The sequence below is a fragment of the Oncorhynchus nerka genome, linkage group LG3, assembly GCF_034236695.1.
Source record: "Oncorhynchus nerka isolate Pitt River linkage group LG3, Oner_Uvic_2.0, whole genome shotgun sequence".
NCBI classification, from domain to species: domain Eukaryota; kingdom Metazoa; phylum Chordata; class Actinopteri; order Salmoniformes; family Salmonidae; genus Oncorhynchus; species Oncorhynchus nerka.
This window is the reverse complement of record NC_088398.1, coordinates 59,305,604-59,325,209: the sequence shown is the minus strand read 5'-3', so window position 1 is coordinate 59,325,209 and position 19,606 is coordinate 59,305,604. Positions and strand designations below refer to the sequence as shown.

At 45.0% G+C, this 19,606-nt stretch overlaps 1 protein-coding gene across 6 annotated transcripts in view; it reads left to right on the top strand.

The window, feature by feature from the left end:
• lrch1 (leucine-rich repeats and calponin homology (CH) domain containing 1) overlaps positions 1-19,606 on the top strand; it is a 107,050-nt gene that overhangs the window by 72,576 nt on the left and 14,868 nt on the right. For 4 of the 6 annotated variants that reach the window (XM_029637944.2, XM_029637923.2, XM_029637913.2 and 1 more), the window contains exons 6-15: positions 23-153; positions 1,036-1,123; positions 1,755-1,860; positions 4,833-4,939; positions 7,551-7,618; positions 8,250-8,330; positions 15,629-15,706; positions 15,789-15,822; positions 17,032-17,148; positions 18,609-18,678. In XM_029637944.2, coding sequence (XP_029493804.1) covers positions 23-153; positions 1,036-1,123; positions 1,755-1,860; positions 4,833-4,939; positions 7,551-7,618; positions 8,250-8,330; positions 15,629-15,706; positions 15,789-15,822; positions 17,032-17,148; positions 18,609-18,678 — 880 coding nt within the window. The remainder of the gene's footprint in view (positions 1-22; positions 154-1,035; positions 1,124-1,754; positions 1,861-4,832; positions 4,940-7,550; positions 7,619-8,249; positions 8,331-15,628; positions 15,707-15,788; positions 15,823-17,031; positions 17,149-18,608; positions 18,679-19,606) is intronic. The other 2 variants (XM_029637934.2, XM_029637905.2) reach the window with 1 other exon arrangement.

Here is a 19,606-nt window from a genome sequence, read left to right as displayed (position 1 = left end):
TCTATCATCATCTGTTTTCTAGATCTGCATAAAGGGAAAAGTTCACGTATTTAAGTACCTGAGCATCGAGGCGTGTCGGAGTGACAAGATGCCTGACTCTCTCTACCTGCCTGTCATGGAGCGCCTCAGCCTATCACGCCCCACCACTGGCAGGTGAGTTGCTATGGCAACCCTAAGGGAGGCAACTGTTATTGCTGGGCTGGTACAAAAGCCTGCACACACTTTGGCTCTCTAGGGCCAGTATTGGCAACCTCTGATTTATTTACCACGGAGTGTTGCCAGATTCTCCATTTCTACCTGTTGTTATAGTGCTGCTGCTGAGCCTTCCTCTCACATTGTGTATGAGAGTGAAGTGTTTTACAGGGAGGGAGGATGTTATGTTCTGTACCCCTATAACCCTCCCCACTGCAAAGCGTGGGCAGGACAAATGTTCCTTTTGTCCTGGAGAGCTTAGACACTCACACTCACATCCCACTCACACACACACACTCCTGGCAGTGGAGGAAAAGAACAGCAGAGCTATTTATAATTCAGCCATAGAGCCATAGTAGAAGGATCCAACACCCTGGCCCAATGCTTTAGTAGAACTGTATTCACATGGGTTCTCATAAAGTTTATATATTGAATGGTAATAATGATTAAGTCTGTGTGAGGCCAGAATTGGATCTAGAGTGTTTATGTGAATGAAGATAAGGACAGAATGCCATATGCTTCACTCTGATCAGTGAACATGCTCCCTTGGGATGCAAATGTAGGTGGCCTAGAAACGACAAGGTGTGTGTGTGTGAGAGAGCGAGAGAGAGAATCTCGGTTCAGTTGTCTGGAGACTGTTCCGTGGATAACTTCCATAAACCTAGCTTCCATGTGTGTGAGAGACGGAGCGAGAGAAAGAGAGTGTGACAGAGCCGTGCTTCTCCACTGTGATCGGAGCGATTAGACTCTGCTCTGTCAGTTTCTCTCCTCTTTCCTCCTCCGTGTGCGTCTTTACCTCCTGACCCTGGCCGTCCCATAATCCTCTCACCCCTCTCCTCTCAGCACGGAGGACATTGACCAGAATAAGAAACAGGACACTGACTCAGGAGTTGGCAGTGACAACGGGGACAAGAGACTGTCTGCCACCGAGGTAGAATGAGTGTTTGTGTTTGTTGTGTGCGCACGTCCGCATGCATTTGTGTGTAACATTTGCATTGATTACACCGTAGGTGTCCGACATTATACATTGCCATTGAACGTTCCCTTCATTTTCTACGCCATGACTTCAGAAAGTTTAGAAATGTATATAATAATATTATGCAAGAAATAGCACATCTCCCTAGTGATGTTGAATAGTCACCATTTCTTCAGAGCTGTTCTAGGCTGTACTGTGCCGGCTGAGCACATAGCCACCGCCTGAGGGTAGCAGGCTATCTTTGTCTTTCTTTTCTTTGTCTTATTCCCTTTCTTTTTTGGGGGAGTTTCTTTTTTTTCTTTTTTTTTCTTTCTTACTTTTCTACCGGTACACATTCATCCATGACCTCAGTGTATTTTGTGCTGATCAGATCGAAGTAGTGAAGAAGATATTGTCAGGTATGATACGACAGTTCTCTGGAATTATGCATTTCACAGAATATCTGGTTGTTTTTTGTCAGCTGAAACATTTGGCTGATTCTGACTGAAATACTGTACCAGTTGTACCAGCTGAAGTGCTTAGATATCTGTTGGTAACAGAAATGTTTGCTAATGTTTTTGGTAACTGAGCTGTGTGGTTGTTTCAGCCCTCAGACGAGGACAGCTTGAGTCTCAATGTCCCAATGTCCCACATCACAGAGGAGGAGGGGCTAAGCAAAGACGACTCCAACGAACACATCAGCGCCCTCACAGGTAACACACACACACACCTACAACGCCACACGTCTCTGACACTGTCAGTAAGGATATCTCCACCCCACTCCACCCACCGACCCTGTCAATGAGTAGCCACCCATCCCCGATACCAGCCCTCCTGAATGGGAGAAGAGAACAGCCAGCAGGGCTGTGTGTTACATCCTCAGATTAGGATAACACAGTAACACTGCCCAGATAGACACTGTAGAGAGGCCTCTGGTTTATGTTACGCCCCTATCTGCCACAAGAGGAAACAGAATAGAAACATTGTCACTTTCTGTTGTTCTAAAGAGAGGACGTGGGATAAAAGAGATGTTTCCGGTGTCTCTATGTGGCTCAGTGGGAGTTTTTCCCCAGATTGTTGTTTTTGAGAAAGACTGAGGGAGCTCTGGGGCGGTGTTGACCCTGGCTAAACTCTCTCTCTCTGTGTGTGTGTGTGTGTGTGTGTGTGTGAGAGGTGGGGACAGGAAGTAAAGATATACGCCAGGAAGGCTATGTCGGCACACACAGGGAGTAGTATGGGAGGGGGTCACTGATAGGCTGGCGGTCCTCAGACTGGGTGGGAATGGTGTTGAAAGTGAAGGTGGTGTGAGAGTGTAACAGTACTAATGAAGTGTATGTGTAACATGTAAACTCAGCAAAAAAAGAAATGTCCCTTTTTCAGGACCCTGTCTTTCAAAGATAATTAGTTCAAATCCAAATAACTTCACAGATCTTCATTGTAAAGGGTTTAAACACAGTTTCCCATGCTTGTTCAAAGAACCATAAACAATGAATGAATATGCACCTGTGAAACGGTCGTTAAGGTACTAACAGCTTACAGGCGGTAGGCAATTAAGGTCACAGTTATGAAAACGTAGGACACTATAATGAGGCCTTTCTACTGACTGAAAAACACAAAAAGAAAGATGCCCAGGGTCCGTCCGTGCTCATCTGCGTGAACATGCCTTAGGCATGCTGCAAGGAGGCATGAGGGCTGCAGATGTGGCCAGGGAAATAAATTGCAATGTCTGTACTGTGAGACGCCTAAGACAGTGCTACAGGGAGACAGGACGGACAGCTGATTGTCCTCGCCATTGCAGACCACGTGTAACAACACCTGCACAGGATCTGTACACCCGAACATCACACCTGTTGGACAGGTACAGGATGGCAACAACAACTACCTGAGTTACACCAGGAACCCTCCATCAATGCTTAGACTGTCCGCAATAGGCTGAGGGAGGATGGACTGAGTGCTTGTAGGCCTGTTGTAAGGCAGGTCCACACCAGACATCACCTGCAACAACGTTGCCTATGGGCAAAAACCCACCGTCGCTGGACCAGATAGGACTGGCAAAAAGTGCTCTTCACTAACGAGTAGCGGTTTTGTCTCACCAGGGGTGATGGTCGGATTCGCGTTTATCGTCGAAGGAATGAGCATTACACCGAGGCCTGTACTCTGGAGCGGGATCGATTTGGAGGTGGAGGGTCAGTCATGGTCTGGGGCAGTGTGTCACAGCATCATCGGACCTAGCTTGTTGTCATCGCAGGCAATCTCAACGCTGTGCGTTCCAGGGAAGACATCCACCTCCCTCATGTGGTACACTTCCTGCAGGCTCATCCTGACATGACCCTCCAGCATGACAATGCCACCAGCCATATTGCTCGTTCTGTGCGTGATTTCTTACAAGACAGGAATGTCAGTCTTCTGCCATGACCAGCGAAGAGCCCGTATCTTCACTAGCCCTCGGAGGGTGATGGCCCTAGCCCTCGGAGGGTGAAGGCCCTAGCCCTCGGAGGGTGAAGGCCCTAGCCCTCGGAGGGTGAAGGCCCTAGCCCTCGGAGGGTGAAGGCCCTAGCCCTCGGAGGGTGAAGGCCCTAGCCCTCGGAGGGTGATGGCCCTAGCCCTCGGAGGGTGAGGGCTAGGGCCATTCCCCCCAGAAATGTCCTGGAACTTGCAGATGCCTTGGTGGAAGAGTGGGATAACATCTCACAGCAAGAACTGGCAAATATGGTGCAGTCCATGAGGAGGAGATACACTGCAGTACTTAATGCAGCTGGTGGCCACACCAGATACTGACTTACTTTTGATTTTGACCCCCCCCCTTTGCTCAGGGACACATTATTCAATTTCTGTTAGTCACATGTCTGTGGAACTTGTTCAGTTTAAGTCTCAGTTGTTGAATCTTGTTATGTTCATACAAATATTTACACATGTTAAGTTTGCTGAAAATAAACGCAGTTGACAGTGAGGACGTTTCTTTATTTTGCTGAGTTTGTGTTAAATGGCAGGCTTGATCAGACTGACTCAGATGAGATGAGAGCCGTCACCTTTTAGTCACTAAGCCCTATAATTTATTGGAAAAATGCAACATGGTGGACTCATCCATCCTGTGGAAAAGTGTAGCAGAGAGGACAATACAGCTACCTCAGACTATCTGGGCTGTTATATTAGCAGAGCTCGGATGGATGCGAGAGAGTGAGCTTTGCCTTAACAGCAGACTCGTACATTTCCTCAGCGAAAACAATGTACTGAGCCATGTCAAATTGGCTTTTTACCAAATTACCGTACCACAGACCACATATTCACCCTGCACAGACCACGTATTCACTCTGCACATCTTAATTAACGAACAAAGGCAAAGTCTTCTCATGCATTGTTTATAAACATTTTTTAAAAAGAGTTATGAATGGTTAAACAGATATGCATGAAAATACCCTCAAATACTGTACTGTCACCTTCTGTACATTTTAATACAAGTCCAATGCTGACATATAAAAACATAAATATTCATTGTCCAAATACATACGGAGGGGAGTGTAATGTTGTTTCACTATCCACCCAAATCTCATAAGCGAACGATCAAACACTATATTCTCAACCTATATATATATATATTATAAGGGACAGTGTCTCTATACAGTACAGCCTTTGAACTGTGACATTCTTTCCATTGATCTCTGACCTCGATCTCTGCCCCCTGTAGCGGACGGGGTGCGACTGATAGAGGAGAGCCCCACTGAGGCCCTGAAGGAACAGTTTGGCTACAGAGACTCTTCTGCTCTCAGCAACTGCTTTGTCAGCTACATCAAGGCAAGGCCATTCTCTCTCTCTCGCACTCACTCACTCCCTGAAAGATTTGGTCTAAAGTTAATTAGGTGAGCAACTTGTTGAATTCATACATTTTGACATTTGGGGTGAACTACTCCTTTAATAGGTGATTTTGGGTCAACTTTTTCTACCTGGGTCTCAGCATCATCCATTATGAGCTAGATGTCTAGACGGACTCTGGAGCTGTTACTAAGGATGATAATGTGCATCATTAAGGCTGTCTGTATTGTCAAAGACCCATGGGGAAATGGCCGTGCTGTAAATAATGAAAGGATTGGTGTTTTTAACAGAATGAAAAGTGGAGCTGATGTGTTCAAACTTCCAGTCTCATGTATATTACATTCGTTCTCTATGACCCCAGTACTGTTTAACCGATCACACTTTTATCCATAAACTCTTGGTGAAGACCTTTGGATGGCCGGTAGGCTTGATTAATGGCCCTTAATGATACTGTAACGTTAATGCATATGGATGGAATATGAATCTTCAGTAATCATTTAGATTGCAATTTAGATCATGATATATTGATATCTCAGTCATCTCAATAGGCCAGTATGGATGATATCTCAGTCATCTCAATAGGCCAGTATGGATGATATCTCAGTCATCTCAATAGGCCAGTATGGATGATATCCCAGTCATCTCAATTAGAGGTCGACCGATTATGATTTTTCAACGCCGATACCGATTAATCGGATGATTTGTATTTATTTATTTGTAATAATGATAATTACAACAATACTGAATGAACACTTATTTTAACTTAATATAATACATCAATAAAAATCTATTTAGCCTCAAGTAAATAATGAAACATGTTCAATTTGGTTTAAATAATGCAAAAACAAAGTGTTGGAGAAGAAAGTAAAAGTGCAATATGTGCTATGTAAGAAAGCTAACGTTTCAGTTCCTTGCTCAGAACATGAGATCATATGAAAGCTGGTGGTTCCTTTTAACATGAGTCTTCAATATTCCCAGGTAAGAAGTTTTAGGTTGTAGTTATTATAGGAATAATAGGACTATTTCCCTCTATACCATTTGTATTTCATTAACCTTTGACTATTAGATGTTCTTATAGGCACTTTAGTATTGCCAGTGTAACAGTATAGCTTCCGTCCCTCTCCTCACTCCTCCCTGGGCTCGAACCAGCAACACAACGACAACAGCCACCATCGAAGCAGCGTTACCCATGCAGAGCAAGGGGAACAACTACTAGAAGGCTCAGAGCGAGTGATGTTTGAAACGCTATTATCGCGCGCTTACTAGCTAGCCATTTCACTTCGGTTACACCAGCCTCATCTCGGGAGTTGATAGGCTTGAAGTCATAAACAGCGCAATGCTTGACACACAACAAAGAGCTGCTGGCAAAACGCACGAAAGTGCTGTTTGAATGAATGTTTACGAGCCTGCTTCTGCCTACCACCGCTCAGTCAGATACTTAGATACTTGTATGCTCAGTCAGATTATATGCAACGCAGGACACGCTAGATAATATCTAGTAATATCATCAACCATGTAACTAGTGATTATGATTGATTTGTTTTTATAAGATAAGTTTAATGCTAGCTAGCAATTTACCTTGGCTTACTGCATTCGCGCAACAGTCTCCTTGTGGAATGCAAGGAGAGAGGCAGGTCGTTATTGCGTTGGACTATTTAACTGTAAAGTTGCAAGATTGGATCCCCCGAGCTGACAAGGTGAAAATCTGTCGTTCTGCCCCTGAACGAGGCAGTTAACCCACCGTTCCTAGGCCGTCATTGAAAATAAGAATGTGTTCTTAACTAACTTGCCTAGTTAAATAAAGGTATTCAAAAATATAAATATGTATATATTTTTTTTATATCGGCGATTGTTATGAAAACTTGATTAACCTAATTAATCGGTCGACCTCTAAACTCAATAGGCCAGTATGGATGATATCTCAGTCATCTCATTAGGCCAGTATGGATGATATCTCAGTCATCTCATTAGGCCAGTATGGATGATATCTCAGTCATCTCATTAGGCCAGTATGGATGATATCTCAGTCATCTCATTAGGCCAGTATGGATGATATCTTCAGATTAGGGTCAGGAAAAACTCCTGGAACTCTTGATTACTATTCCCACTATTCTCCGTCTTTTATTCTCTATCTCTCTCACCTCCCTCCCCTGCAGTCCCATGGGCGTGTGACAGCGAGGTATAAACACTGTACTTAGCCATAATGACATTTGAAACTTAATGACATTTGAGACTTGTGAGTGTAATATTTACTGTTAATTTCTGGTTTATTCCACTATTGTTTATCTATTTCACTTGCTTTGTCAATATAAACATGTTTCCCATGCCAATAGAGCCCTTGAATTGAATTGATAGGGTGGTCTCATCTTCAACCCTGTGTGGATTGTGTCAGCAGATCTTTGAACGAGGGAGGGGGAGTGTGAGAGGTGGCATACTGGCCTGCTTATTCACTCTCTCACTCACTATGAAAAAGTCTAGTGACGGTAATGTTGAACCGCAACCAATAGCTGGCTGGTCCTCTGGATCATATGACCTGACTGCAGCTGATGTCGCGTGTGTGTAACTCGGTGTGTGTGTATTCCTGCTCGTGCAGGGACGGGCGGCAGACTACGACGAGCCCCTCAGGATAGAAGAAGAAACACACTGGGCCTCTGAACAGACGTGAGTATCCCTCCATCCATCCGTCTTTCATCTCGTCATCCATCCAGTTCTCTCCTTTTTACACCCCTCTCTCTGTTCACTGTAGTGGGTGTGTCTGTGTTGGTCTGTTTCTGTCCTTTCTCTCTCTCTCTTTCTCTCTCTGGGCTACAGTATAAGGTGTTATTTTTGTCTTTATGCATCGATAGGCAGTAGTAGTCTTTGTCCATCTGTATTCACATTGATTGGTGTACACTCTCAGCTCTTTACCCTAGGCCAATGTAGAAAGGTCTTTGGTGTTTTTTAAGAAGCCGTGCTCCTCCCAAGTTGTTCTTGGCTCTTCTATACTGTGGTCGCTGTTTTCTTAGACCCACGCTGTCGAATGTGGCCCAAAAAGAGGCTTGGAGAAATGCTCTTTATTTAAACAGACCATCACCATACTATTTTCTTGCCACAGCAAAGCTATGTGTGTTCTGCTACAAACCACATGATGTATTTTGGTTGTGCCTTTGATATCTATACCAGGGCAACATTAGGTTAGCATTTAAAATATTCTTCATGTGAATGTTGTCATCTTCCAAAAATATTATGTCTTGGTGAAACGTGGTTCTGAATTGTAAACAAGATGACTCACTTCCTGTTTCCTGGCCCATAGGTCAAAGGTCACAGAAGGAACACACATTGCCATGATCAACCAGCTGAAGGAGGCTGTGGAGCTACTACAAGACCCTAACAGGTGGGCACCATTATGATACTTAACATAAACATGTTTAGTACCTCCAGGCTTATGTGCATACAAGCTGTTGATGCACGCCTTTAGAAATGTTTTTACAAGTTAGAAAAATCCATGTAATATGCAGTAGCCTACACTATCACAATACAACTGTTATTTATTTAGTTGTGATAGGCTTATAAACTTGAGAATGTCTTAGAAGTCTAAACATATGGGCTGCATGATGGGGCTCTATATTGATCATATGGAAAAATTAGCAAAAAAAGGCATGCCCTCTGATCCTTGCGCTTCCAGAGAGAGACAATTATATTGCTGCTCATCTTGTATAGCAAGCAAGTTAGGGTATATCTAATCAATGGGAGATGGAATTAAAATGGCAGAATTAAAACTGAAATGAGAAAGACCTAAAGCCTACAGGTAAACTGCTATTTAGTCTATAATCCGAATGGAGTTGTTGTTATGTGTAGACTAACTGTAGGACGGTGAGAAGCTCAGTAACATTATGGTTAGCCTAGTTGGCTAAATCCTCTTGATTTGATGCAGTCAAGACAGGTACTATGTAATCGGATGGGATGATAAATAACTAGCAATAAGTTAGTCTAGTGGGAGTTAACAGCGGTTGCGGTCTCTCCCTCTGTGCCTGCTCCGGTGTCTTACACACATTCACACACACACACTGTACGGCCTCCACTCCCTATAGCCTAGAGCTGCTTGCTCTGTGCGTCTCCCTCTCTCCCTTTTCTCCATGGCTCCGGTTTAATAAAATGGCAAAACAATGGGCTTTTCTGCTGCTTCTCTCACTCGGATCAGACCGGGTCCATAAGGGGATGGTTCTGGTTGTTCTTCCGGAACAGGTTTTAAAAATGTATTTATGCATCTTGGGTTCTGGACTTTTCCGTGTCTATTTTGGAACAGGACCTCTAATATATATAGACACACCCTATATGTTTGAATAAAATCAACTACATATGTACTGAGCTTGTCTGATGCTTTAAGCACACTATTTGATTAAATAATTAAGACTCACAAATGACTCCGGAAAGAGCCGATGGTCACAGTGTAAAAAATAAATGACAGCAAGTGCCTATGTGACCTGGCGCATGTTGTCTCACTCTCCTCCCCACTGCAGAGAAAAGGTTCCACAGCACACCGAGTGTTTATTGCGCTGTCCGTGCTGAAGCTTCAACATCAATCAAATGTATTTTTAAAGCCCTTTTTACATCAGCAGACGTCACAAGTGCTTATACAGAAACCCAGCCTAAACCCCAAACGGCAAGCAATGTAGATGTAGAAGCATGGTGGCTAAGAAAAACTCCCTAGAAAGGCAGGAACCTAGGAAGGAACCTAGAGAGGAACCAGGCTCTAAGGGGTGGCCAGTCCTCTTCTGGATGTGCCGGGTGGAGATTATAAGAGTACACGGCCATTAAGACCAGATTGTTCTTCAAGATAGATAGATAGATGACCAGCACGGTCAAATAATAATCAGTGGTTTTAGCAGGTCTGGGACAAGGAAGCACGTCCGGTAAACAGGTCAGGGTTCCATTGCCACAGACAGAATAGTTTAAACTGAAGCAGCAGAACGACTAGGTGGACTGGGGACAGCCATGAGTCATCAGGCTAGGTAGTCCTGAGGCTTGGTCCTAGGGCTCAGGTCTTCCGGGAGGGGAGGAATATATAATTAGAGGGAGCATACTTAAATTCACACAGGACACCAGATATAACCCACTGACCCTAGCCCCCCGGCACATAGACTATTGCAGCATAGATGCAGGCTCTCGAGTGGCACAGCGGTCTACCTCTCAGTGCTAGAGGTGTCACTACAGACCCGGGTTCGATCCCGGGGTGTATCACAACCGGCCTTGATCGGGAGTCCCATAAGTAGGTGCACAATTGGCCCAGTGTTGTACGGGTTAGGTGAGGGTTTGGTCGTGGTAGGCCATCGTTGTAAAATAAGAATGTGACTAAATCTGACTAGCCTAGTTAAATAAAGGTTCAATAAAAGTGGATAGTGGAGGCTGAGACGGGGGGTGGACACTGTGGCCCTGTCCGACAATATCCCCGGATAGGGTCTATCAGCCAGGCTATAACCCCACCCACTTTGCCAAAGCACAGCCCCCACACCACTAGAGGGATATCAACAGACCACCAACTTACTACCCTGAGACAAGGCTGAGTATAGCCCACAAAGATCCCCTCCACCGCACAGCCCGAGGGGGAGCAAATCCAGACAGGAAGATCACGTCCGTCAAGTGTCGCACCCCTCCTAGGTATGGCATGGAAGAGCACTCGTAAGTCAGGGATTAAGCCCCCGTAATGGGGTCAGATGCAGAGAATCTCAGCGGAGAGAGGGGAGCCGGCCAGGCAGAGACGGCAAGGGCGGGTTCGCCTTTCCGTTCACCTTCGCACCCCTGGGCCAGACTACACTCAATCATAGGACCTACTGAAGAGATGAGTCTTCAATAAAGACTTAAAGGTTGAGACAAAATCTGAGTCTCTCTCACATGGAAGGAGAAAGCCCTGCCTCCAGCTGTTTGCTTAGAAATTCTAGGGACAATAAGGAGGCCTGCGTCTTGTGACCTGTAGCGTACGTGTAGGTATGTACGGCAGGACCAAATCGAAGAGATTGGTAGGAACAAGTCCATGTAATGCTTTGTAGGTTAGCAGTAAAACCTTGAAATCAGCCCTAGCCTTAACAGGAAGCCAGTGTAGCCATTTAGTTTCTTACTTGTTTCTGACTGACAAGTTCTGTTACCCAAATCCCTAATTTGTTTATGAAATACAATCCCTGTTCACTCAACCCTTGCTCTCTTTACGTGAAATATTTAAGAGTTGCATACATGTGACCAATAGGGCCTGACCTAGAGCCTATCATAATCACATCAATAAATTGGTTATAACAAACTCCAAGCACAGTAATGTCGCCAGCAAAATGGATGTGGAGGACGTGAAAGCAACTTGAAACGGGTGAATGTTTACTGGTTGCTCAGGAGGGAAAGGTGAAGTCGGATCTATTGAAGACATTTTACTTAGTTGTAGAAACTACTGGAGATCAAGATAAAGGAGGGTATAGCAGAAAGTGTTGTGAGTTATGTTGCTGTTAGATTACAATAGTATTTTGTTTCTGGCCATTTGGAACAGTTTAGACAACACTAAATATGTGTACCAGAGACGCTGTTCTAACGGGGAAAAAGCAGACTAAACACATTTGCATGCATTTGGGAATTGCGGTTTATTTATTGTTTAGGCAGCTCCTTTTGTTCATTTTTTAAAACTAAAATGCTTGATTGCATGTCTCGTATGCTGTGCGATGGCATGAACAAATTAATGATTGATTGATACAGTAGCCTATATATTGAAATATAGGCCTAAGTAAGTTATGGTATTAAGATTAAACAGGACATGCTCTTAGGCCTACATCTTAGGCCTACAGCTTAGGCCTACAGCTCCTGGACAGTCTGTGGTGCAACGTGGCGTTGGTGGATGGAGCGAGACATGATGTCCCAGATGTGTCTGGTGTTCAACCTTCCCAAGTTCTCTCACGTCACCCCGCTCCTCCGCTCTCTCCACTGGCTTCCAGTTGAAGCTCGCATCCGCTACAAGACCATGGTGCTTGCCTACGGAGCTGTGAGGGGAACGGCACCTCACTACCTCCAGGCTCTGATCAGGCCCTACACCCAAACAAGGGCACTGCGTTCATCCACCTCTGGCCTGCTCGCCTCCCTACCACTGAGGAAGTACAGTTCCCGCTCAGCCCAGTCAAAACTGTTCGCTGCTCTGGCCCCCCAATGGTGGAACAAACTCCCTCACGACGCCAGGACAGCGGAGTCAATCACCACCTTCCGGAGACACCTGAAACCCCACCTCTTTAAGGAATACCTAGGATAGGATAAAGTAATCCTTCTCCCCCTCCCCCCTTAAAAGACCTAGATGCACTATTGTAAAGTGGCTGTTCCACTGGATGTCATAAGGTGAAAGCACCAATTTGTAAGTCGCTCTGGATAAGAGCGTCTGCTAAATGACTTAAATGTAAATGTAAATGTGCTCAATTGGATTCAGGTCTGGGGAACGGGCGGGCCAGTCCATAGCATCAATGCCTTCCTCTTGCAGGAACTGCTGACACACTCCAGCCACATGATGTCTAGCATTGTCTTGCATTAGGAGGAACCCAGAGCCAACCGCAACAGCATATGGTCTCACAAGGGGTCTGAGGATCTCATCTCGGTACCTAATGGCAGTCAGGCTACCTCTGGCGAGCACATGGAGGGCTGTGCGGCCCCCCAAAGAAATGCCACCCCACACCATGACTGACCCATCGCCAAACCGGTCATGCTGGAGGATGTTGCAGGCAGCAGAACGTTCTCCACGGCGTCTCCAGACTCTGTCACATGTGCTCAGTGTGAACCTGCTTTCATCTGTGAAGAGTACAGGGCGCCAGTGGCAAATTTACCAATCTTGGTGTTCTCTGGCAAATGCCAAACGTCCTGCACGGTGTTGGGCTGTAAGCACAACCTCCACCTGTGGACGTCGGGCCCTCATACCACCCTTATGGAGTCTGTTTCTGACCGTTTGAGCAGACACATGCACATTTGTGGCCTGCTGGAGGTCATTTTGCAGGGCTCTGGCAGTGCTCCTCCTTGCACAAAGGCGGAGGTAGCGGTCCTGCTGCTGGGTTGTTGCCCTCCTACGGCCTCCTCCACGTCTCCTGATGCACTGGCCTTTCTCCTGGTAGCGCCTCCATGCTCTGGACACTACGCTGACAGACACAGCAAACCTTCTTGCCACAGCTCGCATTGATGTGCCATCCTGGATGAGCTGCACTACCTGAGCCACTTGTGTGGGTTGTAGACTCCGTCTCATGCTACCACTAGAGTGAAAGCACCACCCGCATTCAAAAGTGACCAAAACATCAGCCAGGAAGCATAGGAACTAAGAAGTGGTCTGTGGTCACCACCTGCAGAACCACTCCTTTATTGGGGGTGTCTTGCTAATTGCCTATAATTTCCACCTGTTGTCTATACCATTTGCACAACATGTGAAATGTATTGTCAATCAGTGTTGCTTCCTAATTGGACAGTTTGATTTCACAGAATTGTGATTGACTTGGAGTTACATTGTTGTTTAAGTGTTCCCTTTATTTTTTGAGCAGTGTATATGGATGATTTATAAAGCCAGGCACATTTAACAGTTACGCTATTAATTATAGACCTAATTAAGTTGGGGTTTTCTCTCTCCTCAATTTTCTTAGACAATTAGACTAAGGCAAGGGTGTTTCCTCGTCTCTGCTGCTGCTGCATCTGCCGAATTGTTCTCAATCCAAACATGCTGGTTAACTTTTTCCTATTATGCACGTAGCAACATAGGGAAAGCGCCAATTCTACTGCACACTGAACTGCGGGCAACGACCGTATCCAACGTGGGAGAAAGCACATTTGTTATAAAATAATATTATACTGACCGAATATATATATATATATATATATATAAACGCAACAGCAACAATTTCAAAGATTTTACAGAGTTACAGATCATATAAGGAATCATGCCCTAATCTATGCGTTTTCACATGACTGGGCAGGGGTGTGGCCTTGGAGGGCATAGGCCCACCCACTGGGGAGTCAGGCCAAGCCAATCAAAAAAAAATGTTTAGCTCACAAAGGGGCTTTATTACAGACAGAAACTCAGACTATCCCGCATGTGAAGAAGCTGGATGTGGAGGTCCTGGGCTGGAGTGGTCTGTGGTTGTGAGGCCGGGTAGACCTACTGCCAAATTCTCTAAAAAGTTGTTGGAGGCGGCTTATGGTAGAGAAATTAACATTAAATTATCTGGCAACAGCTCTGGTGGACATTCCTGCGGTCAGCATGCCATCCTATTGATATGCCACACCAGACAGGTGGATGGATTATATTGGCAAAGGAGAAATGCTCGCTAACAGGGATGTAAACAAATTTATGCACAAAATTTGAGAGAAATTAGCTTTTTGTGCATATGGAACATTTCTGCTTTTTTTCAGCTCATGAACCAACACTTTACATGTTGCGTTGATATTTTTGTTCAGTGTAGATTTATTGGAGTTGCACCATTATTTTTTACATCATATAACTGTATACAATTTCAGTATCACATGTATTAGAGTGATGGACTGTGCCATCCCTGTGGCCGCCGCAATGTATTAGTCCACTGAGACAGGTGGGAATCAGACCGGTGTCTTGTGCACCATAAAAAAATAAGTTGCGACTGCTTAATAAATTGCAACTGCCGTTAACTAGTTTGGTAGGCTACCTATCAGCTCCATTGTGCAGTTTTGGATGGGATTACCGTGACCAACAGTCACAGGGACTGTGGGGGTGACTCGTGACTGCTGGTGTGGCGGTAATAAAGTCACCGGGACACCCCTAGAAATGATTATCATCATAATTTATTATCTTCTACATGAAGTACCGTTGGAACATTGGATTGAAAACTTTGGAGTACCGTTATCCCTACTGAGTCAGAGGTTACATTTATGACAAGAACAAGTACATCCCCCAACCCAACAGATGGCTCATTGTCATATGCCCATAGAGGCAGTCAAAATCTCCCATACACAGCCCAATGCTCAATCTGTAAAATGTCCCATACACAGCCCAATGCTCAATCTGTAAAATGTCCCATACACAGCCCAATGCTCAATCTGTAAAATCTCCCATACACAGCCCAATGCTCAATCTGTAAAATCTCCCATACACAGCCCAATGCTCAATCTGTAAAATGTCCCATACACAGCCCAATGCTCAATCTGTAAAATCTCCCATACACAGCCCAATGCTCAATCTGTAAAATCTCCCATACACAGCCCAATGCTCAATCTGTAAAATCTCCCATACACAGCCCAATGCTCAATCTGTAAAATCTCCCATACACAGCCCAATGCTCAATCTGTAAAATATATTATCCACCATGTGTCATCTAATCATATTTCAGGTCAATGTTGTTATTGAAATGTCCCACTTGGCCATATCAGAATGTTGTCTTTGTAGCTACTATTCCGTATTTGTCTAATTCTCTCAGAGCCCAGTCATTGGCACACACACTGTACCGCATGCTGCTCCCTCCTGCTCTCGAGCATGAATATGGTAGCAGAAATGGTTTGGTAGGCTACCTTGACTGTTTTCCTTGGTACTGTGAATATCTAGTTCAGTACAGGGACTGGATAACTCTGGGGCTGTCTCAGTGGAGGTGAAAGAGACTCATTGAGTGGTAAAACTTATGGAGATCTGTGTAGATGCTTGACGCCTCTCTTTTTCTCTCTCTCTGCTCTCAGAGTGAATATGGAAACAGAGGACCTGTCTGGAATTCAGCTCTACCCTGTTGAGATGGTCATGTTGGAGGACACTCTCAAGTAAGGCTGGTGTGTGTGTGTGTGTGTGTGTGTGTGTGTGTGTGTGTGTGTGTCTTACTCACACTCTCTTCTCTCACTACAGCGGCCAAGGCAGTGAAGGACAAACCACACCCAAGGTGAGACCTCTTTCCTATAAGAATCACATGGTTTTACTGCATAATGCACACACCTACGAGCACCAATATTGCATGAACTCTGACTATGACCATTGTGTGAGTATGTGTATCATCTCTATGTGCAGTGAAGGGGTGTGTGTGTGGCTGTGTCGAACTGTAAAATATATCAGTAGCATCTGTGTTAGACTAAGACCCCTCTCCTGGGTTTAGTGTGTGTTTTAGTTTCCCTCCCTGAGCAAGCAGTCCTGCCCTTCCTCCTCCTCTGATGTAATTTCCTGTCTACTGTAATATAGCTCTGCTGCTCGTTGGTATTTGAATATTCTTAAGATGACTTGTTTGTAGTATAACATATTTGAGCTGTGGTGAAGTAAAGCTTGAATTGCTGTGGTAGATGTACACTACATGACCAAAAGTATGTGGACACCTGCTTGTCGAACATCTTATTCCAAAGTCGGGCACTGATGTTGGGCAATTAAGCCTGGCTTGCAGTCGGGATTCCAATTCATCCCCCAAATGTGTTCAATGGGGTTAAGGTCAGGGCTCTGTGCAGGCCAGTCAAGTTCTTCCACACCGATCCCGACAACCATTTATGTATGGACCTCACTTTGTGCATAGGGGGCATTGTCATGCTGAAACAGGAAAGGGCCTTCCTGTCGCCACAAAGTTGGAAGCACAGAATCATCTAGAATGTAATTGTATGATGCAGTGTTAAGATTTCCCTTAACTTCCAGGGGCAGATTGGATCTTCGGTAATGAGTGTTGCAACCTAGAACAGACCATTTTTACGCGCTACTTGCTTCAGCACTCAACGGTCCCGTTCTGTGAGCTTATGTGGCCTACCACTTTGTGGCTGAGCCGTTGTTTCTTCTAGATGTTTCCACTTCACAATAACAGCAGTTACTTTTGACCGGGGCGGGGCAACTCTAGCAGGGCAGACATTTGACGGACTGACTTGTTGGAAAGGTGGCATGCTATGACGGTGCCACATTTGAAAGTCACTGAGCTCTTCAGTAAGGCCATTCTATGGCCAACGTTTGTCTATGGAAATTGAATGGCTGTGTTCTGGATTTGATACACCGGTCAGCAACAGGTGTGGCTGAAATGGCTGAATCCACTAATTTGAAGGGGTGTCCACATACTTTTGTGTGTATATACAGTGTACTAAGTAGATTTACAAATAAGTTCCACCGGTTGGTATGTTCTATCTAGTGGGACACTCCCGAAGGTGGCTTTGAGTTCCAGAAGAAACGAGAGTTGATTCTAGAGAGGGCCAGGCTGGAGGCCCAGCTTGCATGCCAACAATATGAGACACATATGTCCAACCAGGTAAACCTAGTAACGAGCCATGGATGGCCACCCCCCTCAGGCTTACCAGCCAATCCCTGCCTCTGACTTCCCGTGTGTGTGTGTGTGGTCACTTCATGCTCTTAACCACTGGTCCCAAGTCAGTTTTTGTGTGAAGTATTACATAGTTCAGAGGGCTATAGTAGGGGTAGCTGATCCTAGATATGTGGTTAAGGGCATTAGAGGGCAAATCCTAACTCAAGATCTGTGCGTAACTTGAGTTTTCTAAAAAATCTGCCATTGACTTCAGTGCAAGATTGCTTGAACGTTTGTTTACTTTGATCTCAAGTTAGGATTCAGTCTCGTGACCAGTAGTTGTGTTTGCTGGTGTGACCTCTATCCTGTTACCTAGTCACCTCATGACCTTTTAAATCTGTGTGTCGGTCTGCTGTTTTAAATGTCGAACTTTGATCTTACCTTTTTGTTTACGCTTCTAGAGGTAGATGAAGGGAATTATTTGAGGCAGGTGCTTGTGTGTAGTGTTGATGTTTTTGTTGACTGTGTGAGATTTAGTTGTGTGTTGTATGTAGCATGGCGATATAGTTAGTTTGTGAAGTTGACCAATAGTTTACAAACATGAGGATTTGACCCCGCCCCAGTCTGCTTCAATACAATGGTAACTGTTGCCCAGATACATTATATAACAATAAATGTTGCCCAGAAACTTCCATCCTTCATAGCAAGACTGGGATTGGCTCACACACTTTAAAGACCTAAACAAATGCTTTTGAGCTTAAAAGTTGGTTTAATGTCATTAAAAAAGTGCTAGCTGGAGAGTTGACAACCCTGTAGTTGAAATAGACCAGCACCAAGGGAGGAGGAACAACAGCATAACAAGGAGAACAAGACTTTGTTGTCTGTCAATTCTTTAAAAAAAATCTTCAACAATGCCATAGCGTTGTCACACACACAGAGAGAGAGAGAGAGAGAGACAGGGCCCACTATTGGGAACAGTGCACACAGCCAGCACTGTCACCACATAGCGACAGCCTGTCCAATACGAGCTACATGGTCATAGCAACAGTTACCTCAGCACAATCAACTAATTAGATTTGAAGCAATATTGATATTACCAAACCACTAGATACTGTGCAACCCATGAGATGTATTGACCAATCCAAGCTAGAGGACAACTGGCCATGCTAGTCAATCTGGGTGAGGGTCAGAGAAAGGAACAGGGTGAGTTGTGCTCTAGTTAAGCCAGCTCAGAGGTCATCTTTAGTGTTTCATAGTATAGGACGCCAAGCTCCAATCAAAATCCTGCATACGTACATCATACACAGTGCACACAGAGGTCACAAATATACACACATTCAACACCAGCTGTCTTGTCCCCAATTACCCATATAGACCTGGACAATGTGTATGTATTATGCAAGTATACTCTCTGGATAAGAGGGTCCCTAACCTTTATGTTTGTACTCCCATGGACTCTCTATCAGGGAGAAGACAGAGTTCCAGGCAGCGGTCCCACGTTTACCACCCCTGCCTTTGGGCTGAAGCCCCGTTCTGGTGAGTGCAGGCTGGGAATGGCACAGTATGGAGGGTGGGTAGAGGCATGGGTGGGTGGGTGAAGGGATGGGTACATCTCTATACCTACCACAATCCATAATTACATGATACTACTGTCCCTAAATCCATCCTTTCACTCCAACATAAAGACATGGATGCCCTTGATCCACTCTGCTTCTCCCCCAAATCCTCCCACACCTCGATCCTACTTTTATGGGGTTATAAGATTATCCCAAGGTAAGAAAGACCTGGGCAGTTCCTCCAATGGTCAAGAGTCCGTCGCCACCCCAACTACCCCAACTCGTTCCCCTCAGACTAGAACTTCTGAGACGGACGGTATCTCATAACACCCTCTGTGCTCAAGTCAAGCAGCAGCAGCAGTTGGGCCGTGCTGTAGAGGCTACCAGCCCTGTCCTGGCTAACATGCAATGCTCCCACAATGTTTCTGTAATGCTGTGTGAACAATATGGAAAAAGTGATGTGTGTTTGCTTAGAAGGCGTGGATGTGAGTACTTTGCACTCAATCCCAAAGAGGGGCTATGGATGAAGACGCATACAAGGTGTCGTCCATCTTTTAGCTAACTAACTGGAGGACTGGTTAGCTACCTCCTGTGGAACAGAGCAGGTCCACAGATTCTGAGTTGAGAAAAAAAATCCTCTACAAATCCTCTGTACCTGTTTGGTACTGCTCAGGGTCAGATGGCTTTGGGTGCAGGTTCATTGAAACAACAATCTGATATATGCTGCTTGTAGAAATAGAGCTAGCATCCATCCAGCTAGTTGCTACGTACAGTAGGCTACAGCTGTAGCGTGTCAAATTTAGCTGTAGGCTACCTGCTACCATTAACAGCATGTCATGAAATCTGTATTGTGAAATGGCACTAATATTGATTTATTTTCTTTTTATGTATTTTTTCTTCTTCATGGC